This window comes from Macaca fascicularis, chromosome 1, assembly GCF_037993035.2.
Source record: "Macaca fascicularis isolate 582-1 chromosome 1, T2T-MFA8v1.1".
Classification (NCBI taxonomy): Eukaryota; Metazoa; Chordata; class Mammalia; order Primates; family Cercopithecidae; genus Macaca; species Macaca fascicularis.
The window spans coordinates 214,313,844-214,329,631 of NC_088375.1; the positions used below are offsets into that span (position 1 = coordinate 214,313,844).

The 15,788-nt window shown below is 39.8% G+C and overlaps 1 protein-coding gene across 23 annotated transcripts in view; it reads left to right on the forward strand.

The window, feature by feature from the left end:
• The window catches only part of HP1BP3 (heterochromatin protein 1 binding protein 3), a 46,878-nt gene extending 32,078 nt beyond the window's left edge, over positions 1-14,800 (forward strand). For 17 of the 23 annotated variants that reach the window (XM_045379100.3, XM_065528634.2, XM_074018098.1 and 14 more), the window contains 4 exons: positions 7,006-7,165; positions 9,267-9,378; positions 11,228-11,341; positions 12,420-14,800. In XM_045379100.3, the coding sequence (XP_045235035.1) occupies positions 7,006-7,165; positions 9,267-9,378; positions 11,228-11,341; positions 12,420-12,714 (681 nt within the window). In that variant the 3' untranslated portion in view covers positions 12,715-14,800. Of the gene's footprint in view, positions 1-6,912; positions 7,166-9,266; positions 9,379-11,227; positions 11,342-12,419 lie in introns of all 23 variants that reach the window. The other 6 variants (XR_012425043.1, XR_012425046.1, XR_012425041.1 and 3 more) reach the window with 1 other exon arrangement.
• Positions 14,801-15,788: the final 988 nt, after the last annotated feature.

Sequence of the window (15,788 nt, forward strand, 5' to 3'; positions counted from 1 at the left end):
ACACTGAGGTCTGGGTGTGGTGGCTCACACCTGTAATCCCAGTACTTTGGGAGGCTGAGGCGGGTGGATCACCTGCGGTTGGGAGTTCGAGACCAGCCTGGTGAAACCCCGTTGTCTCTACTAAAAATGTAAAAATGAGCTGGGCGTGGTGGCACGTGCCTGTAGTCCCAGCTACTTGGGAGGCTGAGACAGGAGAATCACTTGAATGCGGGAGGTGGAGGTTGCATTGAGCTGAGATCGCACCACTGTGCTCTAGCCTAGGTGACAGAGTGAGATTCCATCTCAAAAAAAAAAAAAAAAGAAAACTGAGGAAAAATTTAAATATTTATTGATTTACTTTAAAATAATAGTAGAAAACCCATTACATGTTTACATAAATTACATATTTTTTAGTGAAAAATAACTGTCCTCCCCCTTCACCTCCCAGCCCTTTTTTTGAGACAGCGTTTCGCTCTGTTTCCCAGGCTGGAGTGCAGTGGCACAATCGCAGCTCACTGTAGCCTCTATCTCCCAGGTCAAGCGATCCTCCAGCGCCAGCCTCCCAAAGTGCTGGGATTGTATCTGTCTCCCCCAATTTTTTTTTTAATGAGAAGTCGTCAGGCACTGTTTACATTTTTGCAAATGTCTTTAACGTCTAGCATAACAGAAGACAGCTAGTATCTGTTCCAGTTTATTTCGGGTTACTTATTTGAAGAAAATCTAACCTCACACAGAAATACAGTTAGAAAATGATGGAATATTTTAAGATAACTTTCAGATAGTTGTAGAAATTATTATTTCATACTACACCAAAACTCAATAAATTGTTATTTTTTAGCAGCTTTATTGAGGTCGATTTACATACCATATACAATTTAATTTATATAATTACAGTTTATAACCCAGTGATTTTTAGTAACTTTATAGAGTTGTACAACTGTTACAGTCCAATTTTCGGACATTTCTGTCACCCAGAAAAGATCCCTTGTAACCATTTGCAGTCACTCCCTATTCCAAAAGCAACCTCAGGCAACCTCTAGTCTGTTCTCTGTCTGCACATGTGCATTTTCTTCATGTTTCATGTGTATAGAATCATGTACTATGTGATCTTCTGTGTCTGGCTTCTTTTACCTTGATGTTTTTGAGTTTTATCCACATTGCAGCATGTACCAGTACTTTCATTCTTTTTTATTGTCCAATAGTATTTCATTCTATGGATGTCACATTTTGTTTATCTATTCATGAGATGATGGTGGACATTTGGATTATTTCTACTTTTCAGCTAATTATGAATAATACTGCCTATGAACATTTATGTTCAAGTCTTTGTGTGGATATGTTTTCAGGACTTGCTGGGCCATATGGTAAATTTATGTTCTAAGAAACTGGCAGTGTTTATAAGGACTCAAGTCATTTTGTTTTGTTTTGTTTTGTTTTGTTTTGTTTTGTTTTGTTTTGAGATAGGGTCTCACTCTGTCACCTAGGCTAGAGTGCAGTGGTGTGATCTCAGCTCACTGCAACCTCCACCTCCCTGGCTCAATTGATCCTCCCATCTTAGCCTCCCTAGTATATGGGATTATGGGACACCACCATGCCTGATTAATTTTTCTGTGTTTTATAGAAATAGGGTTTCGCCGTGTTGCCGAGGCTGCTCTTGAACTTCTGGGTTCAGTGAAGTAGTCTGCCTGCCTCAGCTTCCCGAGGTGTTGGAATTACAGGTGTGACCCACCTGACCAGGGCTCAATTTTCTCCATATCCTCTTCAACATTTGTTACTCTTTTTTATTATAGCCATACTAGTGGATATAGGGTATCTCATTGTAGTTTTGATTGGCATTTCCCTAATAGTTACTGATGTTGAGCATCTCTTGTGCTTAAGGCCATTTGTTTATTTTCTGTAGTGAAACGTGTATTCAGATCTTTTGCCCATTTTTAAAATGGAGTTATTCGCTATAAGAATTCATTACTCTAGATATAAAGTCCCATCAAGTTTTTTCTCCTGTGACTTTCTCAGTAGTATCTTTTGAAGTGTTTAATATTTGATGAAGTCCTATTTATCATTTTTAAAAATTGCTTTTGCAGTTTTATGGTTATCTAAGAAACATTGCCTAACTAAATTTACTCCTATGTTTTGGAGTTTTATAGTTTTGACTTTTAAATTTAGGTCTGTGATCTATATTGTTTTGTTTATAGTGTGAGGTAAGGATATAATTTATCTTTTTGCATGTGGGTATCTGATCATCCTAGCACCTTTTATTGAAAAGACTGTCCCTTCCCTATTGAATTGCCTTGGCATCTTATGAAAATCAATTGACCATAAATACAAGGGTTTATTTCTGGATTCTGAGTTCTCTTTTGTTGTTCTATATGTGTATCCTTCATGCCAGTACTCCACTGTCTTATTGGCTGTAGCTTTATAGTGAATTTTGAAATTTGGAATTATAAGCCCTCTAACTTTTTCAGGAATGTTTTGACTATGCTGGGTCCTGTACAGTTCCATACAAATTGTCCATTTCTGCCAAAAAACAAACAGCTGGAGTTTTAGTAGGAATTGCATTGAACCTATAGATCAATTTGGGGAGACTCACTATCTTTACAATGTTGAATTTTCCAATCCATGACACAGAAGGTCTCTTTATTTAATTTCTCTCAGTAGTCTTTTGTAGTTTTCAGTGTACGAGTCTTGAATTTTTTTTGTTAAATTTATTGCCAAGTATTTTATTCTTTTTCCATGCCGTCATGAGTGGTGGAAGTGTTTTCTAATTTTCGTTTTCAGGTTGTTAGTGCTAACCTATAGAAGTACAATTGATTTGTCCATTGCTCTTGTGTCCTTCACCCTTGCTAAACTCATCAGTTGTAGTAGTTTCTTTGTGAATTCCATACAGTTTTCTATATACAGGATCCGTTATCTGCAAATAAAGAGCATTTTACTTCTTCCTTTCCAGTCTGGATGTCTTTTACTTCTTCTGATTGCCTGATTGCTCTAGATTAACCTCCATTACAGTGTTGAATAGAAGTAGTAACAGCAGACATCTTTGCCTTGTTCCACATCCTGGAGAGAAAACATTCAGTCTTTCACAAGTTAGCTGTAGGTTTTTCATAGATGCCTATTGTCAGGTTGAGCAAGTTCCCTTCTATGCTACTAGTTTCCTGGGAGTTTTTTTTTTTATCATGAATGGCTGTTGGATTTGTCAAGTGCTTTTTCAGTGTCTGTTGAGATGATTGTGTGGTTTGTGTCCTTTGTTCATATGGTCTGTTAACATTATTTGTTTTGTGGTAAATTCTTTAAAGTTTAGTTGCCATGTGGAACCTGAAACCATAATCAGTGAATTTCTTGGACTATGTTACCTTAAAATTTATTGAACTTTGAATAGATATTTTAATCCAACATAATTTTGTAGCACAATACATTGGTCATTTGAAAAACAGTAGCTCGCAGTTATGTAGATTTTCCAAATGTTGGCATTTCATTATATACGATAACAAAAATCACAGTCATTGGTATCGGCCACTGATCTTACAAGAACAGTATTTAAGTATTGGGAAAATAACAAACTCACAGTGATAGATACAAGTTTTTCAGAATTTAAATTTTCTCTTGAAAGTTTGAATTTTATCATTGGCAACAAATACTATTGTTTTTTGACATGGCCGGCTCTTAGTTCATTTTCAAGATACGGTCTACCTCATAACCAGTAGGTTAGCTGTCAGTTATTTTTTCAAGTAAAGTATTCCAGGGTGGGCGCGGTGGCTCACACCTGTAATCCCAGCACTTTGGGAGGCTGAGGCCGGCGAATCACGAGGTCAGGAGATCGAGACCATCCTGGCTAACACGGTGAAACCCAGTCTCTAGTAAAAATACAAAAAATTAGCTGGGCATGGTGGCACACACCTGCAATCCCAGCTACTTGGGAGGCTGAGGCAGGAGAATCGCTTGAACCCGGGAGGCGGAGGTTGCAGTGAGCCGAGATCACACCACTGTACTGCCTCCAGCCTGGGTGACAGAATGAGACTCCGTCTCAAAAAAAAAAAGTGTTCGAAGAAAAGTGCAGCTAATCCAGCTCATAACTCTTAACAATTACACAAGTGCTTTTCCTGGATACCATCATGTCTGCATATGTAGCAGATACGGATTATGTGTTCTTCCTGTTTCATCACATAAAATATTCTAAAGACACATATTCAGAAGTTGAGATAATTTTTAGAACTTTATCAAGGGCATTCTAAGTGAATTGGTGCTCTTTTTTAAAACCATAAGTACATAGCAGTAAAGAAGACAATAACCACATTTTTGTGCCTCTGCCTTTATCTGTGGTAAGCTGACAGCAGTTTTACTCACCATTGCTTCTGCACCATCAGTGCAAATGTCAAAATAGCGAAAAGGCCAGGTGTGGTGACTCACACCTGTAATCCTAGCACTTTGGGATGCCCAGGCGGGCGGTTTACTTGGTCAGGAGTTTGAGGCCAGCCTGGCCAACATGGTGAAACCCCGTCTCTACTAAGAATACAAAAATTAGCCAGGTGTGGTGGCGGGTGCCTGTAGTCCCAGCTACTCTGGAGAAAGATGCAGGAGAAGCTCTTGAATTCGAGAGGCGGAGGTTGCAGTGAGCCCAGACCACGCCATTGCACAACAGAGTGAAACTCTGTCTCAAAAAAAAAAAAAGACAGTGAAAAAGCAAATCACATTTTAACTTTTTGTTTGTTTTTTGAGATGGAGTCTTGCTGCAATGAGTACAGTGGCTTGATCTCGGCTCACTGCAACCTCCACCTCTGAGGTTCAAGCGATTCTCCTGCCCCAGCCTCCCAAGTAGGTGGGATTACAGGCATGTACCACCACACCCGGCTAATTTTTGTATTTTTGGTAGAGACAGGGTTTCACCATGTTGGCCAGGCTGGTCTTGAGCTCCTGACCTCAGGTGATCCACCCGTCTCAGCCTCCTAAAGTGCTGGGGTTACAGGCATGAGCCACCACATCTGGCCTATCTTAGTTTTATTATACGAATAGTTTTGATTTTGCAGATCCTCTGAAAGGGTCTCAGGAACCCAGACGGTTGTAACCAGACCATTCTTTAAGAACCACTAACCAGTTTTGTAGAGCATTTCTGGTTTTCTCCTTTTCCCTTTTTGCGTATTATTGCTAACCTTTGTTCCCACACCTTTCATTTTCAAAGTATGCTGTGTAATTTTCTTTTGTATGATACTCTTCTTTTTTTTTTTTTTTTTTTTTTTTTAGTTTATTTATTTATTTATTTTTAGAGACAGAGTCTTGCTCTGTCACTCAAACTGGAGTATAGTGATGTAATCATAGCTCACTGTAGCCTCAACTTCCTGGGCTTAAGCCATCCTCCCGCCTCAGCCTTTCATGTAGGTAGGACTACAGGCACACCACCATTCATAGCTAGTTTTTTAATTTTTAGTAGACAGAAGGTCTTGCCATGTTGCCCAGTTTGGTTTTGAACTCTTGGCCTCAAGCAGTCCTCCCCCATTAGCCTCCCAAAGTACTGGGATTACTGTGCTCCCTGATACCCTCAATATTTATCAAAATTTTTCATTGCTATTTTCCTCATAGGATTAAAAGGGCTATTTATTATTTTTTATAACTACAGCTGACCCTTGAACAACATAGGGGTTAAAGGTGTAGATCCCCCATGCATTAAAAAAATTTCATACATAACTTTAGATTCCCAGCAAACTTGACTCTTAATAGCCTACTGTTGACCGGAAGCCTTACAGTTAATACACATTTTGTGTGTTGTATGTATGATATAATGTACTCTTACAATAAAGCTAGAGAAAAGAAAATATTATTGAGAAAATCATAAGAAAGAGGAAATATGGCCAGCCACGGTGGCTCACACCTGTAATCCCAGCACTTCGGGAGGCCGAGGCAGGCGGATCTCCTAAGGTCTGGAGTTCAGGACCAGCCTGGCCAACATGGTAAAACCATGTCTCTACTAAAAATAAAAAAATGAGCCAAGCCTGGTGGTGGATACCTGTAATCCCAGCTACTTGGGAAGTTGAGGCAGGAGAATTGCTTGAACCCAGGAGACAGAGGTTGCAGTGAGCCGAGACCACGCCATTGCAATCCAGCCTGGACGACAGAGCAAGACTCCATCTCAAAAAAAAAAAAAAAAAGAAAAGAATATATTTACTCTTCATTAAGTGGAAGTGGATGATCGTAAATGTCTTTATCCTTGTCATCTTCGAGTTAAGTAGGCTGAGGAGGACAAGGAGGTATTGGTCTTGCTGTCTTGGGGTGGCAGGCAGAGGCAGAAGAAAATCCACATATAAGTGGACCAGCACAGATAAAACTGTGTTGTGTTCAAGGGTCAGATGTACTTCATTTTTCAGATTCAGAAAAGTGAAATATTCTCAAATAAAATAATGTTTATTTATTTATTTTTAGACAGAATCTTGCTCTGTCGCCGAGGCTGGAGTTCACTGGCATGATTTCGGCACACTGCAACCTCCGCCTCTTGGGTTCAAGTGATTCTCCTGCCCCAGCCTCCCAAGTAGCTGGGACCACAGGCACTTGCCACCAAACCTGGCTGCTATTATTTATTTATTTATTTATTTTTGTATTTTTAGTAGAAACAGGTTTTCGCCGTGTTGGCCAGGCTGGTCTCGAACTCCTGGCCTTAAGTGATCTGCCTGCCTGTTCCTCCCAAAGTGCTGGGACTATAGGTGTGAGCACCCAGCCAAAAGAATCTTAATTTTTAGGGACCTAACTGGTTAACCTGCTTATTGGGGTACAGTTGTCGGTATCTTTGGGTTAGGTTGGCTATCATTTTAGGGTGGATGGAGGGTAGATGGAAGAAGAAAATATCCATAGGAGGGTTGGGACTTCTCAGTTAGATTGAATACCTGTTGAATGGGAAGAGAAAGTCCCTAAGCTGACAATTTATTGTAAAACATATCTGTGCTAATAATGCAGGAACTCCGACCCACCTGGTGCAGAGGAGTCTTGTCTTGACCTGCTTTGGGAGAGTGTTGTCTTGATGCTTTTCTCTTCCTCCTTGGAAAACAGCTGAAGAAATCAGGGGAGAAACCCCTGCTTGGTGGAAGCCTGATGGAATATGCAATCTTGTCTGCTATTGCTGCCATGAATGAGCCGAAGACCTGCTCTACCACTGCTCTGAAGAAATACGTCCTAGAGAATCACCCAGGAACCAATTCTAACTATCAAAGTAAGACTCAGTTGTATATATTGAACTGGGATTAGGAGAATTTTCTTTTGAAAAAACTATAGAAGTCCAGGTGCTGTGACTCATGCCTGTAATCCCAGCACTTTGGGAGGCTGAGGTGGGCGGATCACGAGGTAGGGAGTTCGAGACCAGTCTGGCCAACATAGTGAAACTCCATCTCTACTTAAAATACAAAAAAATTAGCAGGGTGTGGTAGTTGTGCGCCTGTAGTCCCAGCTACTCGGGAGGCTGAGGCAGGAGAAACGCATGAACCCAGGAAGCAGAGGTTGCAGTGAGCTGAGATCACACCATTGCATTCCAGTCTGGGCGACAGTTGCAAGACTGTGTCTCAAAACAAAAAAAAAAAAAAGAAGAAAAAAACATAGAGATCATGCTATTAATGTCAAAGTATTAACTACTGACTGTGAAAACCAAGAGGGAACAGCCTTACAAATTTAATATTTACAAAAAGAAAAACAAATAATCAAAACTGAATTCTTAATTTAAAGCATATCCTTGTAAGAAGTCGATTTTACTTTACTGTAAATTTTATTTTTTTAACTGATTTTATTTTTCTGATTTTTATTGTAATTCAGATAAATCTCTGGGTTCAAAACAACTCTAAATTATAGTATATTTTTTCCTACTTCTGGATGTTCACCAAAAACATCTAATTTTACTTTGAAACAAAGCCAGGATTTTAGAATACTTACTACTTACATTAGTTCTTACTAACCTAAGCCCCACAACAGAAAATACTTTATTTCAGTAAAGTATATTTACTCTAGGAGGTGGTGATTTGAGATGAGACACCCTGCCTTATCAGCATTATCATGTATGGATTGGTGAGACTGGGTGACTTCTCAATGAACTATTAGACACAATGTTGTAGGGTGAGGGATATGGAAATTAAGTAACAGAAGAAGGCAATCCAGAATATATTATTGTAAATTAAAAGGTAATTTTGAAGTCTTTTTTTTTATTTAGACGGAGTCTCACTCTGTTGCCCAGGCTGGGGAGCGTAGTGGTGCGATCTCTGCTCACTGCATATTTCGCCTCTCCTGGGTTCACGCCATTCTCCTGCCTCCACCTCCTGAGAAGCTGGGACTACAAGCATCTTTAACACACCCAGCTAATTTTTTTTTGTTTGTTTTTGTTTTGTTTCTGTTTTTTTTGGTAGAGTCAGGGTTTCACCGTGTTAGCCAGGATGATCTCGATCTCCTCACCTCATGATCTGCGCCACCTCGGCCTCCCAAAGTGCTAGGATTACAGGCATGAGCCACCACGCCCGGCCTATTTCATGATTTTCTGTTTGCCAAATGTTTTAAGAGAAGATGAATTTGGTTAACAAGCCTTTCAGTTTCATTGATATTTGCAGCTGTTTTTTGGATACTGGATCACCATAAAATATATTTTGGATGTGTCTCTGTAAGGAAGATGAGAATGAAGGACTTCAGGAACCATGATACTGTTTTGTTACTGTTTACTGACTTATGAATAATTCGTTCTGTTCCTCTTTATAAGATATTCTCCTAGATGATTATCAATACCTATAGGTAGATGTTTAAATGAATGGAAATAATTAAATATTTAATTTTAGGTCTGCTGTTTATGTGCTACCTTAGAGCAAGTCACTTAACTACTTTGAGCTCAAGTCACTTAACCACTCTGGAGTTTTTTCTTTTCTATGAAATAAGGTATTTGACTCAATGGTCTCTAATGTCTCTTTTCATTATAACTCTTGCCAGGTATGGTGGCTCATACCTGGAGTCCCAGCTGTTTGGGAGGCCAAGGTGGGAGTATTGCTTGAGCCCAGGAGTTTGAGACCAGCCTGGGCAACGTAGTGAGACTTTGTCTCTATATTTTGCAAAATTTTTAAATATATATATGTATGTATGTATATAATTTAACTCTTGCCAAACTTATAGGCATTAAATAAATGTTTAATGAATTAAATACCTTTGAACACATAGGATTCGCTTAGTGTTTGTCAATTACTATATGTGACAGGATATTAAATTGATGGGCATCTGTTTGTGGTTGAGGGGTTGAGGAAATTATCTGAATAACTAGATAACTTTCATTTCTGAATTTTTTTGTTTAGTGCATTTGCTGAAAAAAACCCTGCAGAAATGCGAAAAGAATGGGTGGATGGAACAGATCTCTGGGAAAGGGTTCAGTGGCACCTTCCAGCTCTGTTTTCCCTATTATCCCAGGTGAGCACTTAGCCTATAATAGATCACTGTAAATTTATAATCTGATTCTAAGTTACACATTTAGTTTAATTTATTTTACCCTCATTACTGTTTTAGTGAACTGGAAATACAGTCATCCTTTGTTATGTGTGGGGCATTGGTTACAGAACTGCCTGCATACCCAAATGCACATGTATTCAGCCCTGTGGAATCCATGTATCTGAAAAGTCTGTCCTCCTTGTATGCAGGCTTTGCATCCTGCGAATGTTATATTTCTGATCTGTGTCTGGTTGGAAAAAAAGTCCACGTATAAAGTGGACTCATGCGTTTCAAACCTGTGTTGTTCAAAGGTCAACTGTATTTGAAAATAAAGATGACTTAAGGCAGTATTATTTTGGAGTAAAAGGTTTTTGTTTAAAAATAGGGATTTTAGCCAGGCATCAGATTATTTGAGATCCTTGGATGGTCACTTTGATATTCATTCCTCCTTTATCAAGTAAATGATAATGACAGATTCTTAGAGGATTATGAATGAGTTTTTGTTTTTGTTTTTTGAGACAGGGTCTCACTCTGTCGCCCAGGCTGGAGTAGTGGTATAATCTCAGCTCACTGCAACCTCCGCCTCCTGAGCTCAAGTGATCCTCCCACCTCAGTCTCCCACGTAGCTGAGACTACAGATGTGTGCCACCACACCCGGCTAATTTTTGTGTTTTTTGTAGAGATGGGGTCTCGCCATGTTATCCAGGCTGGCCTTGATCTCCTGGGCTCAAGCAGTCCTCCCGCCTCAGCCTCCCAAAGTGATGGGATTGTATGTATAAGTTTTAATTGTCCAATACCAAGTGGGGAGAACATTGACTGTTTCCAAGAATCTTAACTCTGCCTTCATACTGTAGAGACAGGGACACTTTTACTTGAAAATTTGTCTCTTGCAAATACCTTATTTATTCTTTGAAACAAAAAAATGTATTGAGCACCTCCTGTGGTCCAAGCATTGTTTCATGCACCGGTGTTAAAGCCTTTTGATTTCCAGTAAAGTTCATAACATATACCACTAAGACCCTGTTTTAGCAAGACTATTGTGTAACTTTCTTATATTTTTCTGTACAAACATAAGTTACTTGGCTGAATACATATTATATGAATTTTTCAAACATTAAATTAAATTCCCAAAGTCACACATACAAAATGTTACATTCTGCCAGGTGTAGTGGGATGCACTTGTAGTCCTAGCTACTTGGGAAGGTGAGGTGGGAGGATCCCTTGAGCCTAGGAATTTGATTCCAGCCTGAGCAACATAGCAAGACCCTGTGTCTGAAAAAAACAAGAAACACACACACATATATGTATGTATATATGTTATTTAAGGACATGTTAATCAAAGGAATCAAGGTTTATACCACCAAGGACAAAAAAGAGTTTAGGAGATCCTTGCTGAATTTCTGTAAAGCTTTGAAGAGATTTAGGCCTTTGAGGTCTTCTGTTAAGACTTGGAGGTCTTTTGCCAGTATTTATTATGAGGCTGAAGTGTGTATTCCATGCAGACCGTTCATTGCTGTGTACTCATTGGCTAATACAGTGCCAGACACATATTAGGGGTTTAAGTAGTTGTTTACTAAATAAATGATTATGGGTTAATTTTATTAAATAGTGGGTATAGAATTAGGCATGGTACAGGATTTTTATAGATTTGGCATAACTTTATATGTATGTTCAAAATACGGTAAATTGTAACCTGATACATGTAACCTAACTTGACATTTTTGGGAAGGGTGGGAAGAAGTGGGAAATGTCCAGGTAAGAGCATCTAGGTTCACATTATTTTTCTTGTCTTATATGGGACTTGTGTTTTAATCTAATTTTCCCCCCATAGCCCAGGAGTTCTATTTCCGAAGAAAGAGCCAGACGATTCTAGAGATGAGGATGAGGATGAAGATGAGTCATCAGAAGAAGACTCTGAGGATGAAGAGCCGCCACCTAAGAGAAGGTGAAAACCCCTTGTGGGGAGGACACTAAATACCTCAGAGCTGAAAAATAGTACTATAGGAGGGGCTGAAGCTAAAAAGTGTTTCAGAAACTCAGGACCCCTCTCAAGTTCTTTATATAAATTTGGATTGATCTTCTCTCTTGAAAATCAAGGGCTCAGGCCGGGCGCGGTGGCTCAAGCCTGTAATCCCAGCACTTTGGGAGGCCGAGACGGGCAGATCACGAGGTCAGGAGATCGAGACCATCCTGGCTAACACGGTGAAACCCCATCTCTACTAAAAATACAAGAAAATTAGCTGGGCGAGGTGGCGGGCGCCTGTAGTCCCAGCTACTCGGGAGGCTGAGGCAGGAGAATGGCGTGAACCCGGGGAGGCGGAGCTTGCAGTGAGCCGAGATCGCGCCACTGCACTCCAGCCTGGGGCACAGAGCAAGACTCCGTCTCAAAAAAAAAAAAAAAAAAAAAAGAAAATCAAGGGCTCCAAACTTTTAGGGCAAGGCTGTGTGTATCCCCAGTTTAGTTATTCAAAGAAAAATAATTCCACATTTCCCTAGGAAAAACGTCATGAAATTATGTCTAGACTTCATGAATTGGTTGAATTTTATTTTAGTAAAATCTCTAGTAAAAAAATTGTCACATTCCTATTCTTAACATAAGTGACCGTTTCATATGCCATTTCTCTCTCTCTCTCTCTTTTTTTTTTTTTTTTTTTTGAGACAGAGTCTCGCTCTGTCGCCCAGGCTGGAGTGCAGTGGCCGGATCTCAGCTCACTGCAAGCTCCGCCTCCCGGGTTTACGCCATTCTCCTGCCTCAGCCTCCAGAGTAGCCGGGACTACAGGCGCCCGCCACCTCGCCCAGCTAGTTTTTTGTATTTTTTAGTAGAGACTGGGTTTCACCGTGTTAGCCAGGATGGTCTCGATCTCCTGACCTCGTGATCCACCCGTCTCGGCCTCCCAGAGTGCTGGGTTTACAGGCGTGAGCCACCGTGCCCGGCCTGCCATTTCTCTTTAGAAAGCTTCTGGTTGTCCCAAGAAAACAGATTTCTTAAGAAGTGATGGTCTTTGCTCTTTGGTTCTCACAGGTTGCAGAAGAAAACCCCAGCCAAGTCCCCAGGGAAGGCCACGTCTGTGAAGCAGAGAGGGTCCAAACCTACACCTAAAGTCTCAGCTGCCCAGCGGGGGAAAGCTAGGCCCTTGCCCAAGAAAGCCCCTCCTAAGGCCAAAACTCCTGCCAAGAAAGCCAGACCCTCACCCACAGTCATCAAGAAACCTAGTGGTGGCTCCTCAAAGAAGCCTGCAACCAGTGCAAGAAAGGAAGTAAAATTGCCGGGCAAGGGTAAATCCACCATGAAGAAGTCTTTCAGAGTGAAAAAGTAAATTTTATAGGAAAAAAGGGTATCATGATGAAATTCAAAATCTTATTTTCTAAGGTCAGTGTGCATTTGTTTAGTTTTGATGCTTTTCAAATTACATTATTTTCCTCCCCTATGAACATTGTGGGGAGGGACTATAAATAAACCAGTGTAGGCATTTGCTAGCTTTAGGTGCTTTTCTTGGTGCCTGCCCTTTTCCTTGTTCATTTTAATTTCTGCAATAATCCTGGACTTTCCTCAACTATGTAATCTATACTTGTCCTTTTTTGCCCCCTCCCCCAACCCCTATTGTTTTTATGGTCAGCTTTGCCTTTTTTTTCCCTTCCAATTTTATCTGAACAGTTGCAACGATTTTTATATTTGTAGAAAGCATCAAGAATGGTATGTCAGTCAGGTCCTGGAAGTAAAATGGAGGTGAAATATAGCACTGACTGAATTGTAAAGCCTCCTGCCTGGAAACTTCAGTGATAGCTGTAATAATTAATCTTATTTATAAAAGCCACTCCACTAACCTTTTCTCTCCAACTATAAACACAGAGACAGCTTTGGGAATAAGCCAAAAACAGTGTGATCTCATTAGATTTTGAAGATACATGACTTCTTTGGGTTAGTTTTCATATTGATCAATTTCCATGTATTTTTCACTGGCCCAAAGTATTGCATTCCCTTAACAGCAAGCACAAGTTCTCTATATCACTTGTTTTTGTTGTTGTTGTTGTTGTTATTGTTATTTTGAGACAGAGTCTTGCTCACGTGCCCTGGAGTGCAGTGGCACAATCTTGGCTCACTGCAACCTCCGCCTCCTGGGTTCAAGCAATTCTCCTGCTTCAGCCTGCCAAGTAGCTGGGATTACAGGTGTGCACCACCACGCCTGCCTGGCAATTTATTTGTATTTTTAGTAGAAATGGGGTTTCACCGTGTTGGTCAGGCTGGTCTCGAACTCCTGACCTCAGGTGATCCACCTCCCAAAGTGCTGGGATTACAGGAGTGAGCCACCATGCCCGGCCTATCCCACTTGGTTTTTGACTGAAGGGGAAGTACAGAAATATGTTGATTTGTGATTTCTGGTGTCACCTGTGTTACCAAAAACCAAAACAAATTTTTTTTTTTTTTTTTTTTGAGACAGAGTCTCGCTCTGTCACCCAGGCTGGAATGCAGTGGCATGATTTTGGCTTACTGCAACCTCCGCCTCTCAGATTCAAGCAATTCTCCTGCCTCAGCCTCCCGAATTGGGACTACAGGCGCGTGCCACCACGCCCAGCTAATTTTTTGTATTTTTAGTAGAGATGGGGTTTTACCATGTTAGCCAGGATGGTCTCGATCACCTGACCTCATGATCTGCCCACCTCAGCCTCCCACAATCCTGGGATTACAGATGTGAGCCACTGTTCCCAGCCCAAATCTTCTTGATCATACGTTTAAATATATTTTTTAATATTGGGAGCATGAGTTGTCACTTCTTGTTTGCCTTTTTTATAAGGCAATATTGGAGAGTTACATCATTGCTAATGTAGAAATGTTAAGTGGAAAAATACACAGTTTGGTAAAATAGATTCCACATTTATTTGTGGGTTTTTTCCCCTCCTTTCTTTCCACAGCACTTTTGATATCAAGCAAGTGGCTTCCTTTTTGAGATATTAAAAAAAAAAAAGGAAGAAAAGTAAATGAAGCCCAACTACCTAACCCTTTCTTATTTGTATTTGTTTTAGTATTGTGAAGTTGTGTTAAATAGTACTAGCTAGAAATACCAATTTCTGGTTATCATTTCTCTTCCCTGTGGCACTTGACATTTTAATTGTCTTAAACTTTTTGAAGTACATCTTCTGGCCCCTTAAGTACTGCCAGAGGCAAAAGATGTTTGTTTCTTACTCATTCCACTTTTGTCTCCTGGGATCCCTTCTGTAGCCTAAAGTATGGCTGGGAAATGGACTTGAGAAGATTGGCTTGAATTAGATCATGATCATGTGTGATCCCATCATGAGTTCATTGGAATTTGTGTTGCATGTAAGGCAATCTTTCCTGTTGTAAATCTTCCTTTTTTTATGTACATATATTTTGAAAAATATGAATAAACATGAAATTTTAAAAGCTGCTGAACCGTAGCTTATATTTAAAGGTTTTGAGTATAGTATGTCTTCAGAAGTATATAAGTGCTAAGTGTCACCCTCACTTCAAGTCTTTTCTACTCCTTGAAATGAACACCATCATTTTCCTTTTTAAATACAAGCTCCAGTTCATGTGCTTTGGAATTCTTAGAGAGGGTAAATGATGTTTCCAGATACATTGAATGCTAATTACTTAGTGAATCAAAGGTTTAAAAAATCATTTTGTGTTTTATTAAGGACTGCTTTCAAGATCATAGAGTACAATCTTTCATGTTCAATAAATGTTCAATGTTCAGATAAGTCCTTGGACTAGAAAAAATTAACAGTACTGCAGAAGATAACAGATAAACCCTAGATATCAAATTCTAGAAAGAAATTGTAGTAATTTCTCTTGTGCTCTCTAGCAAGTAATGATTCTTAATAGTATGGATGTTAGGTACCTGTGCTCAGAATTCTATACTCTTCTGGAATCAAAAGTTGGGAGATTTTGGTTGGTTTCTTTGCTTTACGATACTGCTTTTTAAAAGACTGAGTAATCACCTGGTGGCTGTATTGCACACCAGGCACTTAAGCACAGGCTGAGAAGTTTAGAACATTTAAAGTTTCTTCCAACTCTAACATTCTGTTAACTATAAGGACAGTTTGTTTCAACATATGTAAAGGGAAAAAACAGGAGGGTCATTGCACTCTTCCACGAACATCCACAGCTGTCAAAGACATACACCTTACTTACATTGAGATAAAAGAATGTTTGATTTTTCCCTTCCAGGCATTCCAAAGGAGCAGAACACGTTTATAGTTTTTATTTCTCTGTTCAGAAAGGGGAACAACAAACCCCAGAGGTAATCCCAGAAATCTCTAGCATGGATCAATAGCTTCAGTACTCTGTTGGTGGCTTAGTGACCTCATTTAGAGTGTTTCATACACTCTGAAACTACCTACAAGCTACCTTTGATAAATGAGTCTCAGAAAG